Here is a 14,926-nt window from a genome sequence, read left to right as displayed (position 1 = left end):
GTGCATTATAACTAGAGCCCTGTTATGTATATACTCTTATGGGTCTCAGGGCTCATGTCTTGATGTTCATGGTTCCGTTTGGCAGAAATACGTCCATTTAATGTATCAGATAATTCATTGATATTAAATATAAGATACCGGTATAACATTCACGGTCCTTCCTTCCGACGCTTAGCTAATTCCAAAATATTCAGACAAGTCAGTAAATTAATGAGTCTCTTTCTCTTTTTACAATCCACAGAAATCCAACAACTGGAAATGACAACATACAATGGGATCAAGTTGGATCACTAGAAAATTGCACTGTCTTAGTACTGAATCAATTTCTCCGGCTGGATAACAAATACAGAAGAGATGCACTGTTATTTTGGATCGATCTTTTGCAAAAATATTCAGGCTTGCAGATTCTCTAATTTGTATTGAAATAATTTATTACTTCAACTAAATTAAATGAAAAGGAACTAAATTTCCTTTTTTTTGGGGGGGGGGGGAGTTAGTATGAGCTAGAGTTATTTTTTTGTTGGTTTAACATATTTTCCCTTTAATCAATCGTAAAAACAGGCGCAAAGAATCAGAAGCGCCTATTTGATTTTAAACAAAATCAAAGAAAATTTCGACCTGATATTTTCGTTCGTTCTGTTTTCTGTACTATTGTCATCAAGAAAAAAAATTGAACATCGTCCGAATTTCTGAATCCCAGTTATTAAGATCAGAAGCGGACTGGCTCCTCGAAGCGGCCGAGGATTATTAGCGGAAAACCTACAAGATTGCAAAATCTATACGATCCTATGATCCTAGAATTACATGCTCGTGGTGTGCACTGTTCGGAAATTATGTGCACCAAGGTAGGTTCGACACCAAGAAAATACGACTTTCCAACGACCTGAGCACTCACTGTGGTATACGCGCAATGCATGAAGTATCCTGCAGACTTGTAAGGCGCTATAATATGCGCGCGTTGCAAAGCGCGTACCCGGCGTACCGTGTGTACCGTGCTGTACGCGCAATGCATGAAGTATCCTGCGGTCTTGTAAGGCGCTACAATGCGTTTTGCGCCGTGCGCACCGCCAGCCTTGCGCCGGCCGCACTGTGTTCAATGCGATTATTCAAACTTGCAGCGTCAGCAGTTTTCAACTTATTCATGAAGTTTTTGTAAAGTTTGTTGGCATTATTGTCACTTTAAAGCGTTTGTACAGCGTTTTTTTTAAAAAGAATTCGTCGATTAAATTAGTGTCGATCGGTTCACGGCTATTGGTAAGGCGGCAGAGATTTGATAGATTATTATTGTAACTTTTCCTGCAGATTTTTTCTCTCTCAAAGCTACTGTCACGATTGTCATAAGAAGTATATTTTATAATCTCATTTTACAATCGTTTCCATAATTAATTATATACATATGTGATTTTTAAGTGTTGATTCATTTATAATCTTGAATTATTGGAAGTAAAATCAAAGACCAATTTTACCAAACAAACATATCTCCTGGGTACGCTAGTGCAACACTAATGTATTGCAATCAACAATTTGTTTTAAACTATTTTGACTTCTACTGCGGGCATATATACATACAGGGTGTCCCAAAAGTCCCTTCCACCCCTTCTAAAATTTTACCTGATTAATATTTTGAAACGAAACTTTGGCGATGTTTATCGATCAATGTTAGCTACTTTTGGGGGCCCCCAAAATTTTAGCCCCCCCCCCCCCCGTGGGGAGGGGCTGCGGACCCCATTTTTTTTTTCATTTAGCAACCCCTATCTTGTGATACTTCATTCGAAAGAGCATAAAAAATTAAGAATTTTGGCGCAAATCGCAGATCAATATCTTAATTTTTGACCGAGTTATGATAGGTCAAAGGTCAAATTTGACCTATTTTGACAAAATCATAACTCCGGTTCAAATTATCGTAATGAAAAAAATAAAACGGGAAAATTTACCAAACTGTAAGCTTTTTTAAGTAAAAATCACAGAAATTACTTCAAACTAATTTTAAGGGGGGTTTCGGACCCCCAAATACGTCAATTCACACGTATCCCCAAAGTTTCGTTTCAAAATATTAATTAGGTAAAAAGTTAGAGGGGGTGGAAGGGACTTTTGGATCACCCTGTAGATGTAGCGCATAAAGGATTCCTGAATTCCGACCGAAATGGAAGAGGGGAGCCATCTATAATAAGGGAGTGTTCATCAATAACGTAACGATCTTGGGGGAGAGGGGATCGATGCCGGCGTTACGAAACCCTCAGTATTGGTGTATGAAACGCACAAAATCCAAAATTGATTTCTTCGACGTTATTTGTCACACTCGTTTAAAATACGAGGTGTGGTCAGAAAGTTTCCGGTATTTTCCCGCCATTTCTTTGAAAATGATTTCGTCACCTTCTAGGCAAAGTATCACACTATCACAAGCGCCATGCGACGTTTAAAAATTTCGACGATTTTAGCCAATGCTGTCGTGCTAAGGAAAAGCGCCGTATGAACTCTCAGACGTTGCCAAATTTTCTCCGACAAATCACGAACTTTCGAGAATATTTATCTTCCGATTTTTCAGATTATTTTGTTGGTAATTTTATCGGAACGTTCTGAAAATTATAGGTCAAATATTCATAACTTTCTTCAAATATAAATCGTCACCTTCCAGGCAAAGTATCACAAGCGCCATGCGACGTTTAAAAATTTCCGCCGCCATCTTATTTCTTTACTGAGAAATCGTTGGTTGAATCTGTTTGGAAATTTCACTAAATTTTATCGGCAGCACAAAGAAAATTCAGTGAAATTTTCGGACAGCTTCGTTGAACAATTTCTCTGTAAAAAAATAAAATAGCGGCGGAAATTTTTAAACGTCGCATGGCGCTTGTGATACTTTGCCTGGAAGGTGAGGATTTATCGAGTTGAGCTTGGTTGCTTTGAAAAGCTACAGACCTCACAAACACGACGGTGTTTTGGTTTTTGAGTTGACTGTATTCGTTTTTTACAGCACTCGTTGATAGGGGTACATGTTTGCATTGCTTTGCGATAAAAATACGCAAGAAAATTGAATTGAATTTGAAAAGCAAATTTACGTTTTGAAATAATTTTTCTACCTGACAGAGTCTATAATTCTACTACTCCATGAACTTTGCGAAGAATATTTTGTTGAGTGAAACTTGGCGAATTTCACATTTGTCATTTAGCTTGGTTTTGACCGGAAAAAGCGGCATAGAGGTCAAGGGAGCCTCCCATCATAGACATTATTTTTCAAGGATATTATAAAAAGGCTAAAGCCTAGATTAACCCAAAACAATTTCAGTTTACAAATTGCAAAAGCTTAGTTCGAGCCTTTATTCAAGTGAATGCCGCAATTGCCATGTTCATAGATTTTTGTCGAAGCTCCGTCGGTTCTCCTCTGTCGTGAAAATATGGTAACGATAAAAATGGCGTAAATTAAGTTTTTTTTATGTCGCACTTATCCTACAATTAAAAATTTGAGGCTGAGAAAAAATATTTTGATCATGAAAGTAGGCGTCAAACTTAATCTCTATCATTGAGTTTAAAGAGGGCGTAAAATTCCAAATCTCATTTTATTGGTCCAAAATTTGATGTGGCTTCGTCCCTTCCTTTAAAGCTTGGCCCATTCGTCAAAATGATTTTACTAAAACTATCCGATCCTCACCTTGAACAAAGTCGTGAAGTTAATTTTATATTTTAAGAAAATAGACGAAACTTAAGATTGATACAATATTAAGTTAAGGTAAGAAGGAAAGGTGAAAAATGTATATGTTAAAAAAAAAAAAAAAAATTAAAAAAAAAACTGTCCAGCTAATGGAGCCCAGTTAAAGAAGGATAAAGTAAAAGTTCTGTTTAAATTTCAAATATAAAGTCAAATTAAATTAAGCGTTAGCCTGGGAGAGTAAAATAGAATATATTATTCCGAGTATGTATCATGATGTTGAAATCATCGTTGTTATTGATGAAAAAATTGTTTTTCTTATTTTTGAGTTTGTTGAATTCTTTAATGAAAAATAAAAATTAAAACCGTATATTTCAAGAATTGCCTTCCTTAAAATAATGTAAGTAAGAGCGCCTAGAAGCCCGGGTGCTGGGCGGGCACATGGGGACCGCACATTAGCGTATTGCATACTCTCTAAATTGAAGGCATTTCACCTGCAACGACATGCCGACTTGCGTACATTGTCTATAATTATAGATCAGAAAGTCATTGACCTTTGAGTATGAAGGTACTGTCCTGGTACGATGATTTCTCTTTTTCTTCTTTTTTTCAGATTTTTTAATTATAAATTTTGTTGAATTTTTTATGTTAATACTAAGAAAATTTGACTGAGTTAAAATGTTAAGGAAGATGTAACAAATCAAACAAAGCAAAAAAACATTAAAAAAGACCTTGTAGAGCCTTTAATATTCCCGGGTAGCTTATTGAGCTTCCATTGATCATATGCACGCGTCAGAAATTCAAAAGATCCAAAATTTTCCCTCCCATTTTCTGATCTCAAAAGCATTCTTTCAAAGATTTTTCATGAAATCCCTCTCTTTCTCAAACGAATTAATCTCCAAATTTAATGTATTCATTCCTTGCCCTATCTTTTAATTTTGTGTACTACCCTTTTGTGACCCTACTTTATAAATTTTTTAAATTCTGTACTACACTATTTTGATCTCTCCTCTAAGGTGTTAATAGCTCAGATGTTAAAAGCACCAAATAAACGTATGTACCAACTAATCACGCTTTTTTTCTTCTTATTCTTTTTTAAGCGTGCCTATAGGGCTCGCTTTTTTCTTATTCTTACATATATATTTTGGCAGAGACACAATGATGCCGCTGGTCTCCTCTGAAAGAAACTTCTAAGCTCATAAAAAGCAGTGGCGTGGCGTGCTTTTGGGTACATCGATAGATCTCCCATTTAAACCCATGTAAAAGGATCGATAATTAGGGTGTTCGCAACGGCCACATTATAATAATCGATCTTTTACCATAGCTTCAAATGGTGAATTATCGATAATCGATCATTCATGCATCACCATTGATAAAAAGCGGGAGTTGAGGTTGCAATGAAGGGGATGCCCGCGCTACGGTGAGCGAACACTTTTCTTATCCTGGCGTTTAAATCTCCAGAAATATTCATGAATCCTCAGCGGAGATGTGAGACCATTTTGTCAAAATTTCACATGAAATCGTCGTTTTCCACATGGAGAAATGGATCCGTATCCACGGTTGTTAATTCGAAACAATACAATTTTTTTTTGAAAAGACAAAAGTGCAATGGGCCTGTTGCAAACTTTTGCTAGAGCAAAAATAAGAGTTGTTTCTTGTAGATAATGCCTCAAAAATCACGATGAGCGCATCGGCAAAGTCTGAAATGCACTCATAACTTCACAATCTGCGTAAGAAATTTGCGTTTTTTTAAGCTTCCCGCTTCAAAAACGATACTACGGCGTAGGTGAACATTTTGTTAGAGGAGTCGCTCCATCGTCGGCGATATTCATCATGGCCGACACTTGCGCGCAGTTTTGCGCGTAATTCGAGGAGAGTTCAAGGTCAATCAATGCGGGCGTGGAAAACATGAACGTTAAAACACGCCGATTGTTATCTGGTCTAATCCAGTTCAGGTATTATCTCGTCCCATCACACGTGTTTTGGCGGATTGGCGTCGGCCATGATGAGTATTGCCGACGATGGAACGACTCCTCTTACAAAATGTTCACCTGTGCCGTAGTATCGCTTTTGAAGCGGGAAGCTCAAAAAACCGCAAATTTCTTACGCAGACTGTGAAGTTATGAGTGCATTTCAGACTTTGCCGATGCGCTCATCGTGATTTTTGAGGCATTATCTATAAGAAACAACTCTTAGTTTTGCTCTAGCAAAAGTTTGCAACAGGCCCATAGTCTTTAAGTCTGCAATAGTCAATAAAAAATTTACTGATTTTTGCCTGTCCTCAGAAAAATACAGTGAACTTTTTTTTTTTTTTTTTAGTGATGGCAGCCAAACGTCGTTTTATGTATAATGACTTATGAAATATATACATCCGTTTTGTAAAAAAATTGATACTTATAATCGAAAAAGTTTAAACGCTGTAATAAATTACAGCGTTTAGATTCTCCGATTGCGTTTTATTTTCTTAAAACAAATCACTTTGAATTAACCTACACATTTTTTTGAATGAGTGAGAAAATTCACACTCAATTTCAAAAGAAACTGCCGGTTACTTTTTTCGTTCGAAAATATAAAACGCGAGCGATGATTTGCAACGTTGCAAAATTCGATTCTAGTCATTGTAACGTATCTTACAATTGTTTACACCATGATTTTTATTCATTCTTAAACAAGGAACTCTCTAATAATCTATGCTTATCTCCTCTATTGGTCTGAATAACCATTCATCAATACCTACCCATGGACCCAGGATTATACATGACGCCATACGTGCCTAAATCAGTCCGCAGTAACCCTACATGCCGGAATGTTTGCCCAACAAGGCAATATAATTCGGTGCTTATTCTCGTGGCTTTGATGTCCAACGTAACTTAACTTTAAGGAGAGTCATGTTGTTCATAAGACTCCATGCTTCTCAGGGATAATGTGAAAACGGAGTTTGGTTATATTTTATCGCACCGAGGATAAAAACCGTAAGAACATTCAGACGTTGTCAAATTTTGCCGCTAAAAACCCGATTTTCTGAGTAATTTTCCAGCACCTTTTTTTGGATTTTCCACAGAATAAAAGTCATAACTCAACCTCATCTCTTTAAAAATCTCAAGGGGAAATATTCACGATTTTCTTCAAAAAGTATGATTTCACAAGACAAAATTTGGCAAAATCCAAATGCCTATACGTCGTTTTTCCTCAGTATTTTTCTGCGGCGATCTCGAGTCCGCGCAAGGGAGGGGCAGGCGCCGATTCGTGACTTGGGGATCCCATTTGCGAGATGAGATCGACTCCCATTCTGCCAAAACACCGAGTCCGCGTAAGGTTTTCTCTGGACTTAGGTGGTTTTCACTTTGGGAGCAGAGCTTAGCTGATCTCTCTCCCCATGCTCCAATCGGATTCGCTTGGAGGTGACTACAATGTTGCCGAAACTGATGGAGGTGTGCTTCCTCCGTGATAGCGAGGAGGGCCGTAAAAGCAAGAATGAAGTTTTGAGAAAATGGGCTCAGTAGCTTCAGAGTGGAAAATTGTATTGAAAGAGGCCTCCGTTCTTTGTCAAATTGCTACCGAATATCCGAAAGACTCCTAGAAATCGTTCAGATGATTAAAAATCGACCAATTTTTTTCAATTTTAGCCCGTGTCCCACGATCAAATGAACCCATCAAATACTCATCAAATGCAAGATGGCGACTGGTTTTCGCGCAAGTTCGCCATCAAAAGTTAGCGGGACGTCAAATACTGATGAACCCTTCATCTTGCATTTGATGAGAATTCGATGGGTCCATTTGATGATGGGACACGGGCTTGAATGAAAAGAATATGATTAATTTCCATGCTAGGCTAGTGTTAGTTAAGACAGCCGTAAGTGATATTTCCTGCATGCAATCGTGGTTGAATTTTGGACATACAACGAACATATTTTCGGGTTAGAAATTGGCAGAAAAAGGCGGCAATTTACTTGAGAGCACTGTTTTCATTGGCTCTCTGAAGGAATAATGTCACTTACTGTCGTCTTGCCTGAAACTCCGCCATTTTTTGCGCACTTATAGATTTCTCATATATCTCGTTTTTATATGATTGAGATGAATTTTGCTGTTTTAGCTATTTCTGTGGATTTTATCTAAAAGAGATAAGACGAATTTTGAAAGCAACTCGATTTCAAAAAGTTGACACTTACTGCTCTCTTCGCCATCACGTCAGTGGACTGCCTTGCTAAGGAAAAACGTCGTATGTCCATTTAAGTGTTGCCAAATTTCTCCGGATAAAACATGTATTTTTGAGGAAAGTCATGCATATTGCACAGTGAAATTTTCGGATATGCAACTAAAAAGTTGAGAAAAATTATCTGAAAAATTCGACAAGAAATATTCAAAATTTTTCCATTATGTTCGGTTCTCAGTACAGGAAATCTGGCAATGTCCAAAGGCTCATACGGCGTTTTTTCTTAGCACGGGAGTGTAGTCCATCGCCCTTTGGGCGGTCCGAACCGACAACGGCGGGGATCGTGGCGACGCAAAGGTTAATAGATTGCAGGCCGGAGTTCACGGTTCGCGGCGACTATGTTCTCATGTCATTTATTTCATTTTTCGACCACATCCAAGAGTTCCGCGCTCCGCTCTTGCCGCAACCGCGGGCTCGCACGACCCCCTCCAGGATTTGGTAACGCTTTCAGCGCCCGATCTTATCACCCGCTCGGGACCCCATTCCAGATATTTGATTCCGTCTGGATCAGGAGTTGTGAGCCTCGAATTCCTTGGCACAGTGGTCCAGTGGCGTGGCGTGAATTGCGATATATCGATTGTTATGCCATTGAAACCTATGAAAAAAGATCGATTATCAGGGTGTTCGCAGCGAACACCTTAGTAATCGATTCTTTACCATAGCTTCAAATGGCGAGATATCGATAATCGATTATTCACGCCACGCCACTGCAGTGGTCTTGAAGCAAGAACAAAACTGCGACAAAAATGTACCCTCAAACGGTTTGCAGGGGGTTAGTCTATGGTGGGCTGTCTATAGATGGCTGTAGATTCCTAGACTTTCAATAAAGGAATAGGAGTCAGAAAAAATCGCACAAAAATAAAAAAGATAAGGGAACCAATCAGAAATAGATTCGTTTTGTCTTTACTCAGTATAAAAGGACATTAACACAATGGCCTTGAAGCAACAAAAAAAAAAAAAAAAAGCGACAAAAACGTATACTCAAATGGTTTGCAGGGGGTGAGTCTATGGTACGTGTGGACTGTTCATCGCAAAAAATCAAAATCTTGGCTGATCCTAATTTCGAGATACCGCGATTTGAAATTTTCATAGTAAATGCAGGTTTTCTACGGATTTTGATCAGCTCTTTTATTTATTTTTCCATTGAATCGGTGGTGATCGGTTCAAGTTTTTATTCTTCGTTCGATTCATGTCGATCGAATACATACCCTCTCGTTAAATGCAGACATCCTATCATATTCTTTTTTTTAATCGAATAATTCGCCTTCTACTGCGTCTGCAGCAATTGTTGTTACGAATATGTTGTGCGTGCTGATTATGGTGCATTACATACTCGACTTTCTGAAGGCGTTTTATGTGCGCAAGTAGCGCAATCTGTCGGAGAACAAACAAAGTAGGGATTAATCGATTTGTTCAATCTCACTTCTGTTGTCCTCCAACAGGGTGCTCTACTTTCGTACATTAAACGCCTTCAAAGAGTCAAGTATGTAATGCACCATAATCAGCACGCACAACATATTCGTAACAACAATTGCTGCAGACGCAGTAGAAGGCGAATTATTCGATTAAAAAAAGAGTATGATAGGATGTCTGCATTTAACGAGAGGGTATGTATTCGATCGACATGAATCGAACGAGGAATAAAAACGTGAACCGATCACCACAGATTCAATGGACAAATAAATAAAAAGCTGATCAAAATCCGTAGAAAACCTGCATTTACTATGAAAATTTCAAATTGCGTGTGAGCTGAGCTCAGCACGCACAACATATCCGAAACAACAATTGCTGCGGACGCAGCTGAAGGCGAATTGATAACAACCACACAAAACACGTTGAAAACCATTTATCTCTTTAATCAATATTGTTACCAATAGAGAGTGGTATTTTATGGTCATTTTATGGGGGATTCTGATTCTGGAAAGTTGTGTTTCAACATAAACTAAAACATGAGATATGATTGATGCTCCGCAGCCCAGGACAAGATATACAATAATAAAACAAATTACTCACCGGGTAACAAGGCTGATTTTCACGTAAATGTCAGCTTCGGCTGAAATCTCAGCCATCCTCATTTGGATAAAACAGTAAAAAATTGTAAAAATCTAAAAATGTAGGGCTTGGATGTACCTTTCAAAGCGAGGACAATTTTTTCATGCAATATTCTCTCGGGAGCCAAAACTATCCTCTCTGGAGAGAAAATTATCCTCTCGGGGCAGAAAACTATTCCCTCGGGTGAGAAAACTATTTTCTCAGAAGAGAAAAGTATTCTCTGGCGATAGAAAAGTATTCTCTCCGGAGGGGAAAGTATACTCTCGGGAGAGAAAAGTACTCTTTCGGGAGAGAAGAGTATGTAGTTATAGATGATCCAATTGATCCACCATCTCGATTCTTGCATTTACTTCCAATGCTAAATTGAAGACAGTTGATTTTCTGCCCCACTCTGTCAAGGTACATAAACTTATTTGGCGCGGAGTCAACGTACGTATGGTTACTTCGCACAATTCCCTTTCTTCCTCGTCAGCGCAGTGCGAATATGACTTTTAGAATCGAAACTTCCGCGAGAGCCAGACATGACGTCCCAGCTCAAAGTTTCGTAAGGTCTGTGAAAAGAAAATAACGGTGATTCTACCTTGGCGAGTAGTCTCCTTGAGGAGGGAGCCACGATTCGAGGGGGGGGGGGGGAGCTTTGAGGAATAGGTCATAACATTTAGATCGTCTTCGCTTTTGTCTGCGGCGCTTGTATGGAACAATCATCGATTCACCGGTTGACCGTTGGCTAATTGGAGCCCGGTACTTCACTCCGTTTTCAACTTGCCACGTTGTTCCTGGAAATCGTGAGAGGTGTTCACTGCCGTGCTAAAGCCCTGGATAGACGATCTAATTCCCGAACCAATTCCGATCAAAGTAGCATCAAAGTGTCGGGAGTCATCAGTCTTAAACTCATTAATTTGCTTCATTTTAAAATGAAAACTTGGCAGAAATGTTTCCTGTGGCAGGAAATGAAGAATGGTGGCACTCCATTCTGATCCTACTTTGAACAAAATAGTGCGGCCCGTCAAAATTTGATGGTAGATGGTGACCATCAGTCATCAGCATGTCTACTTTGATCGGAATTGGTTCGGAATTTGATCGTCTATCCAGGGCCTAAGGAAAAACGCCGTATAAAAATTCGAGAGTTGCCACATTTCCGCGAATAAAACATGTATTTTTTAGGAAAGTTGTACATTTTTTTCCCTTGAAATTTTCAGATATTTTAGATTATTTTTTGAACAAAATTGACTGAAAAGTTTGAGAAAAAATATTCACAATTTTCTCAGTAAATTTGGTTTTTCTTTTAGGAAATATGGCAACGCCTGAAAGCTTATATGGCGTTATTCCTTAGCACGGCAGTTCAATTCAAAGACTATTTGATGGATTTCTGGATGCGGTGCAAATTATAGCACCAACGGACCAATCAATCGATGGCTGATGTCAAAAAAGAATTATCTCGGATTGCAACTTTGTACACTCCGCTTATGTTCTACTTTTAAAAAGGAAATTGACAACAGTTTTATTGAATTTTTGTGTGAATTTTCCCTTACTTACTTCGAAAAATGTACACACAATTGTGAGAAAGCATTTTGATTAGTTCTACTCAAGGAAAATACAATTGGAGATTTTACACGCTGCAATTATGGAGATACACATTATTCTTATACAGCAATTGACGGTTTTTCTCGTCTCATTAGTTTCATATTTTCACACAAAATACGTTGACTTGTTCTTAGAGTCCAAAATAGACTTCAAAGTGGAGCATGGAGGAACCGTAGGGATAGAATTTTTAGAAGCGTTGTTGTTTTAACAGACTTGTCTTTATTCGATGTCGATGCTCAAAAACCTACGTGACTTTTCTCCTCTTTCGGAGACAAATTTCGAAAAAAAAACTTGAAGGAAAGAAGTCGATTTGTTTTTTTTTTTTTAAAAAATCAAATAGGAGCGGGGATTTTGAAACCTCGCAACAGAGATACGCAGTTTTTGACTTTCACCGTCGATATATTTGTTTTTCCGTAAAAGTGCACATAATCGAGTTTTCCCCATCAAAATGCAATTCCAAAACTAGCTCAGCTTCCGCGATGCCGCAACAATGGCAAAATATCAGTGTAAATGGAAGTAGTGCAGGTCAGTAGGTCTTAGGAGCAGCCCGACTTCATCGAAGATGGTCATCGCGTTGAATAAGAGTCTCCTGCAGATCCAGCAAATTACATTCGTGCAGTGATTTTCTACGAAACAAGAATCACCTGACTGCAGTAGCCATCACGTAAGTGGATCTGCTGTTTTTGATTAGGAAGGCGAAATGATGGAGAAAGGATCCAGACCGTATTGTTCTTTAAGAATTGCCCATCAGTGTTTTGGTTTCACTGCATTTATCGACATTGACATGGTCATTTTTAAGGCGCCCTTCTCACTACTTATTTTTGACATTTTGACGGGAATCTAACGTCCTCTGTCCTCTTCTTGTGAGTCTTCCTCAAGAAAATAACCAACTTTATGATCGAGATTAATATCTCCTTAGAGGCCATACAATTTGCCGACTTTTACCTTCGGAAATGGAAGGGTAAAAGTGATTTAAAACTTACGAATTGCAAACTTTATGCGGGGTTTTTGCACACAAAAAATACCTACTGTAATTGTGACTAATCTGCTCCCACTCCCTCCTGTGTTTTTGATCAGAGATGCTGAGTTTAAAGACGGTAAAATTGATAATATAAATGTTTCCACTATTAGAATGAGCCGATCGAAATGTGACATCGATACGAATATTGAGAAGGCACATAAAAATTAAAAAACGCCTACTTTTTTTAATCTACATCAATCACGAACAGACTAACGAGTAAATGTATTTTAATATTCTAATAAAAAATAGAGGCTCCTCTTAATTGGACCGCGTCTAAACAGAAAGGATCTAAGTCACACTAGCTATTACCAAATAGAATTGGGGAATTTAATGTTATACTTAAAGACGACTGTGCGAATTTTTGTGGACAATCTAGTGAATTTTCTGTATTATACATACTAAGCAAATTCATTGAAATTTTCAAAGGAATCTGCACAAACGTTTTCTTGTAAAAAATTAGATATTCCAGTTTAATTTGGTAATCTGATGTGGCTTGGTTCTTTTCTGCTAAACGCGTTATTGCTGGACAGTATTCCACCGACCACCAGTCTAATTGCTGTTTCATTTTGATCGGCTCATTTAAATTGTGGAAACAGCTAATGAATCCGCAACGATGGATACACTACAGCACTGCCCACTTTCCTCCACACATATCTTTCAAGGATTTCAAATGCGATTTGAAATCTTCCCGATAAAAATGTGTTCTAAACTTGTCTTTGAAACAGCTTTTCAATTGATACATATTTAAGAAGTCATCTTGTGTCCTGGTACGATTAGGGTTGGTTTAATTTCATCCAGGTACACTCGAAATTGTCTCGCGAGTGGAACTATTGCATCTTCGCTCTCTTTGATGCTGCGAATTACTGGTTGCAGAATGCTCATCAAGTCCATTGGCAGATCCTTCATTTGAGCCTTTAAAGTTTTGAAGGTTGCGGCTAGCCTATGCAATTGATCCTGCAAGTAAAGCTTCTCTCGCATGAGCTGAGTTTTCTAGAAGAGAAAGGAAACGAAAGTCTCATTGGTATTGAATGAACATGTTGCATTGTTGCAAACTTTTGCTGGAGCAAAAATAAAAGTTGTTCCTTGTAGATAATGTCTCAAAAATCACGATGAGGGCATCGGAAAACTCTGAAATGCACTTTTAACTTCACTATCTGCGTTTTTTTCAGATTCCCGTTTCAAAAAGGATACTATAGCATAGGTGAACATTTCGTTAGAGGAACATTTCGTTCCATTCAATCCCTGCTCAACATGGCCGATGCTTTTTTGTGCCGACAATTTTGTTCGCAATTTAATCCAAAATATATGAAAATTTCAAAGGAATATGTGCATAACTTTCCTCCAAAATGCAGCTTTTATCAAGGGAAATTTGGCAACTCTCGAATGTTCATACGTTATACGTTCAACAGGTGTAGCAATGTGCTTGGTCACACCATTTCGGGAAACAAAGCCAAGAAATACCATCAATGTAAAATTAGAGTCAAAGTAATTTCTATCAAACTCTAATGCTTGCTCTAGTTGCTGGTTCAGAAAAGTTAGGTTTGACGCTATTGGAATTTTGGTATCTGGCGTTGTTTCCCGCGAAATGGATGCTGGACCCAGCCCATATCTCGCAATGCTTGTTACATACCAGTTTTGGCGAACGCGCTTATTAGGGATTTAAATTTCTCAAAGTAACTTCAATTTGGCGCTTATTCTCCATTAGTACGACAGCAACTAGTCATACGTCGATATTATTATTGCACATTGGTCTTTTTTGAACTTTTCTCAAAACTCTCAATGGAGGTATGGCTAATATGCCATCCGATTTAAAACAAATGACGGAAAGGTACCCTTACCGCAATTATTTCCGCATCTCCGAGGTTTACTTTTCCTTGATTCAAGTCGAACATGACCTTACCAGCGTCGAAATAGCGCCTTATGTTCTGGAGCACCAAGTCCGCCTCTGCCACGATACCATGTAAGAGTTCGAAGGTAACGTTGTTTTGTCGGCCCGATGCTACCTCTAGCGCCCCCTTTATAGCGGCCTTCCGATTGGTTTCCACAGCTTTGAATGCATCGAGTAACTCATCATAAGTTGGACTCGTTGGTGTTGACGATGACTGCAAGGAGAAGAGAATTTCGTTTATTAATAAGTTTATTTGCACCATCATTCGAATTTTTTTTCTTTGTCTTTTTACGATTAGGGCATAGCCCTGTTTGTCAAGCTCATAAGTACCAAGCACATGGGATTCACTAATAAATGGACTGCGTTACGCAGAAAGGAACCAAGCCACATCAGATATTGCCACATTTGAAAGAGAAGTTAGATGAAGAGAAGTTAAATTATTTAAATAAAAACGGTAGAGCGGATTTTTGTGAAAATTTCAGTGATTTTTCATCATAGCGCGAATTCCTTAAAAATTTTCAAAGG

General features: G+C 38.3%; 1 protein-coding gene across 1 annotated transcript; it reads right to left on the bottom strand.

Annotated features, from left to right (window-relative positions):
• Nucleotides 1-13,211: 13,211 nt before the first annotated feature.
• On the bottom strand, nt 13,212-14,678 carry LOC109044188 (uncharacterized). Its single transcript, XM_072304146.1, has 2 exons — nt 14,352-14,678; nt 13,212-13,503 (listed from the first exon to the last, which is right to left on the bottom strand). The coding sequence occupies exons 1-2, from the start codon at nt 14,664-14,666 to the stop codon at nt 13,258-13,260; spliced, it is 561 nt and encodes a 186-aa protein (XP_072160247.1). The 5' UTR covers nt 14,667-14,678; the 3' UTR covers nt 13,212-13,257.
• Nucleotides 14,679-14,926: the final 248 nt, after the last annotated feature.

This window comes from Bemisia tabaci, chromosome 9 (assembly GCF_918797505.1).
Source record: "Bemisia tabaci chromosome 9, PGI_BMITA_v3".
In the NCBI taxonomy this organism is placed as follows: Eukaryota; Metazoa; Arthropoda; class Insecta; order Hemiptera; family Aleyrodidae; genus Bemisia; species Bemisia tabaci.
The sequence above is the reverse complement of the archived record's forward strand: the minus strand, read 5'-3'. Positions and strand labels throughout refer to the sequence as shown.

Excerpts from the sequence above, each read along its gene's own strand:
- LOC109044188 (XM_072304146.1), bottom strand. The coding sequence starts at position 14,666 with ATGATGGTGCAAATAAACTTATTAATAAACGAAATTCTCTTCTCCTTG. Across the intron at positions 13,504-14,351 it reads GAGATGCGGAAATAATTGCG|AAAACTCAGCTCATGCGAGA; the intron begins GTAAGGGTACCT and ends TTTCTCTTCTAG.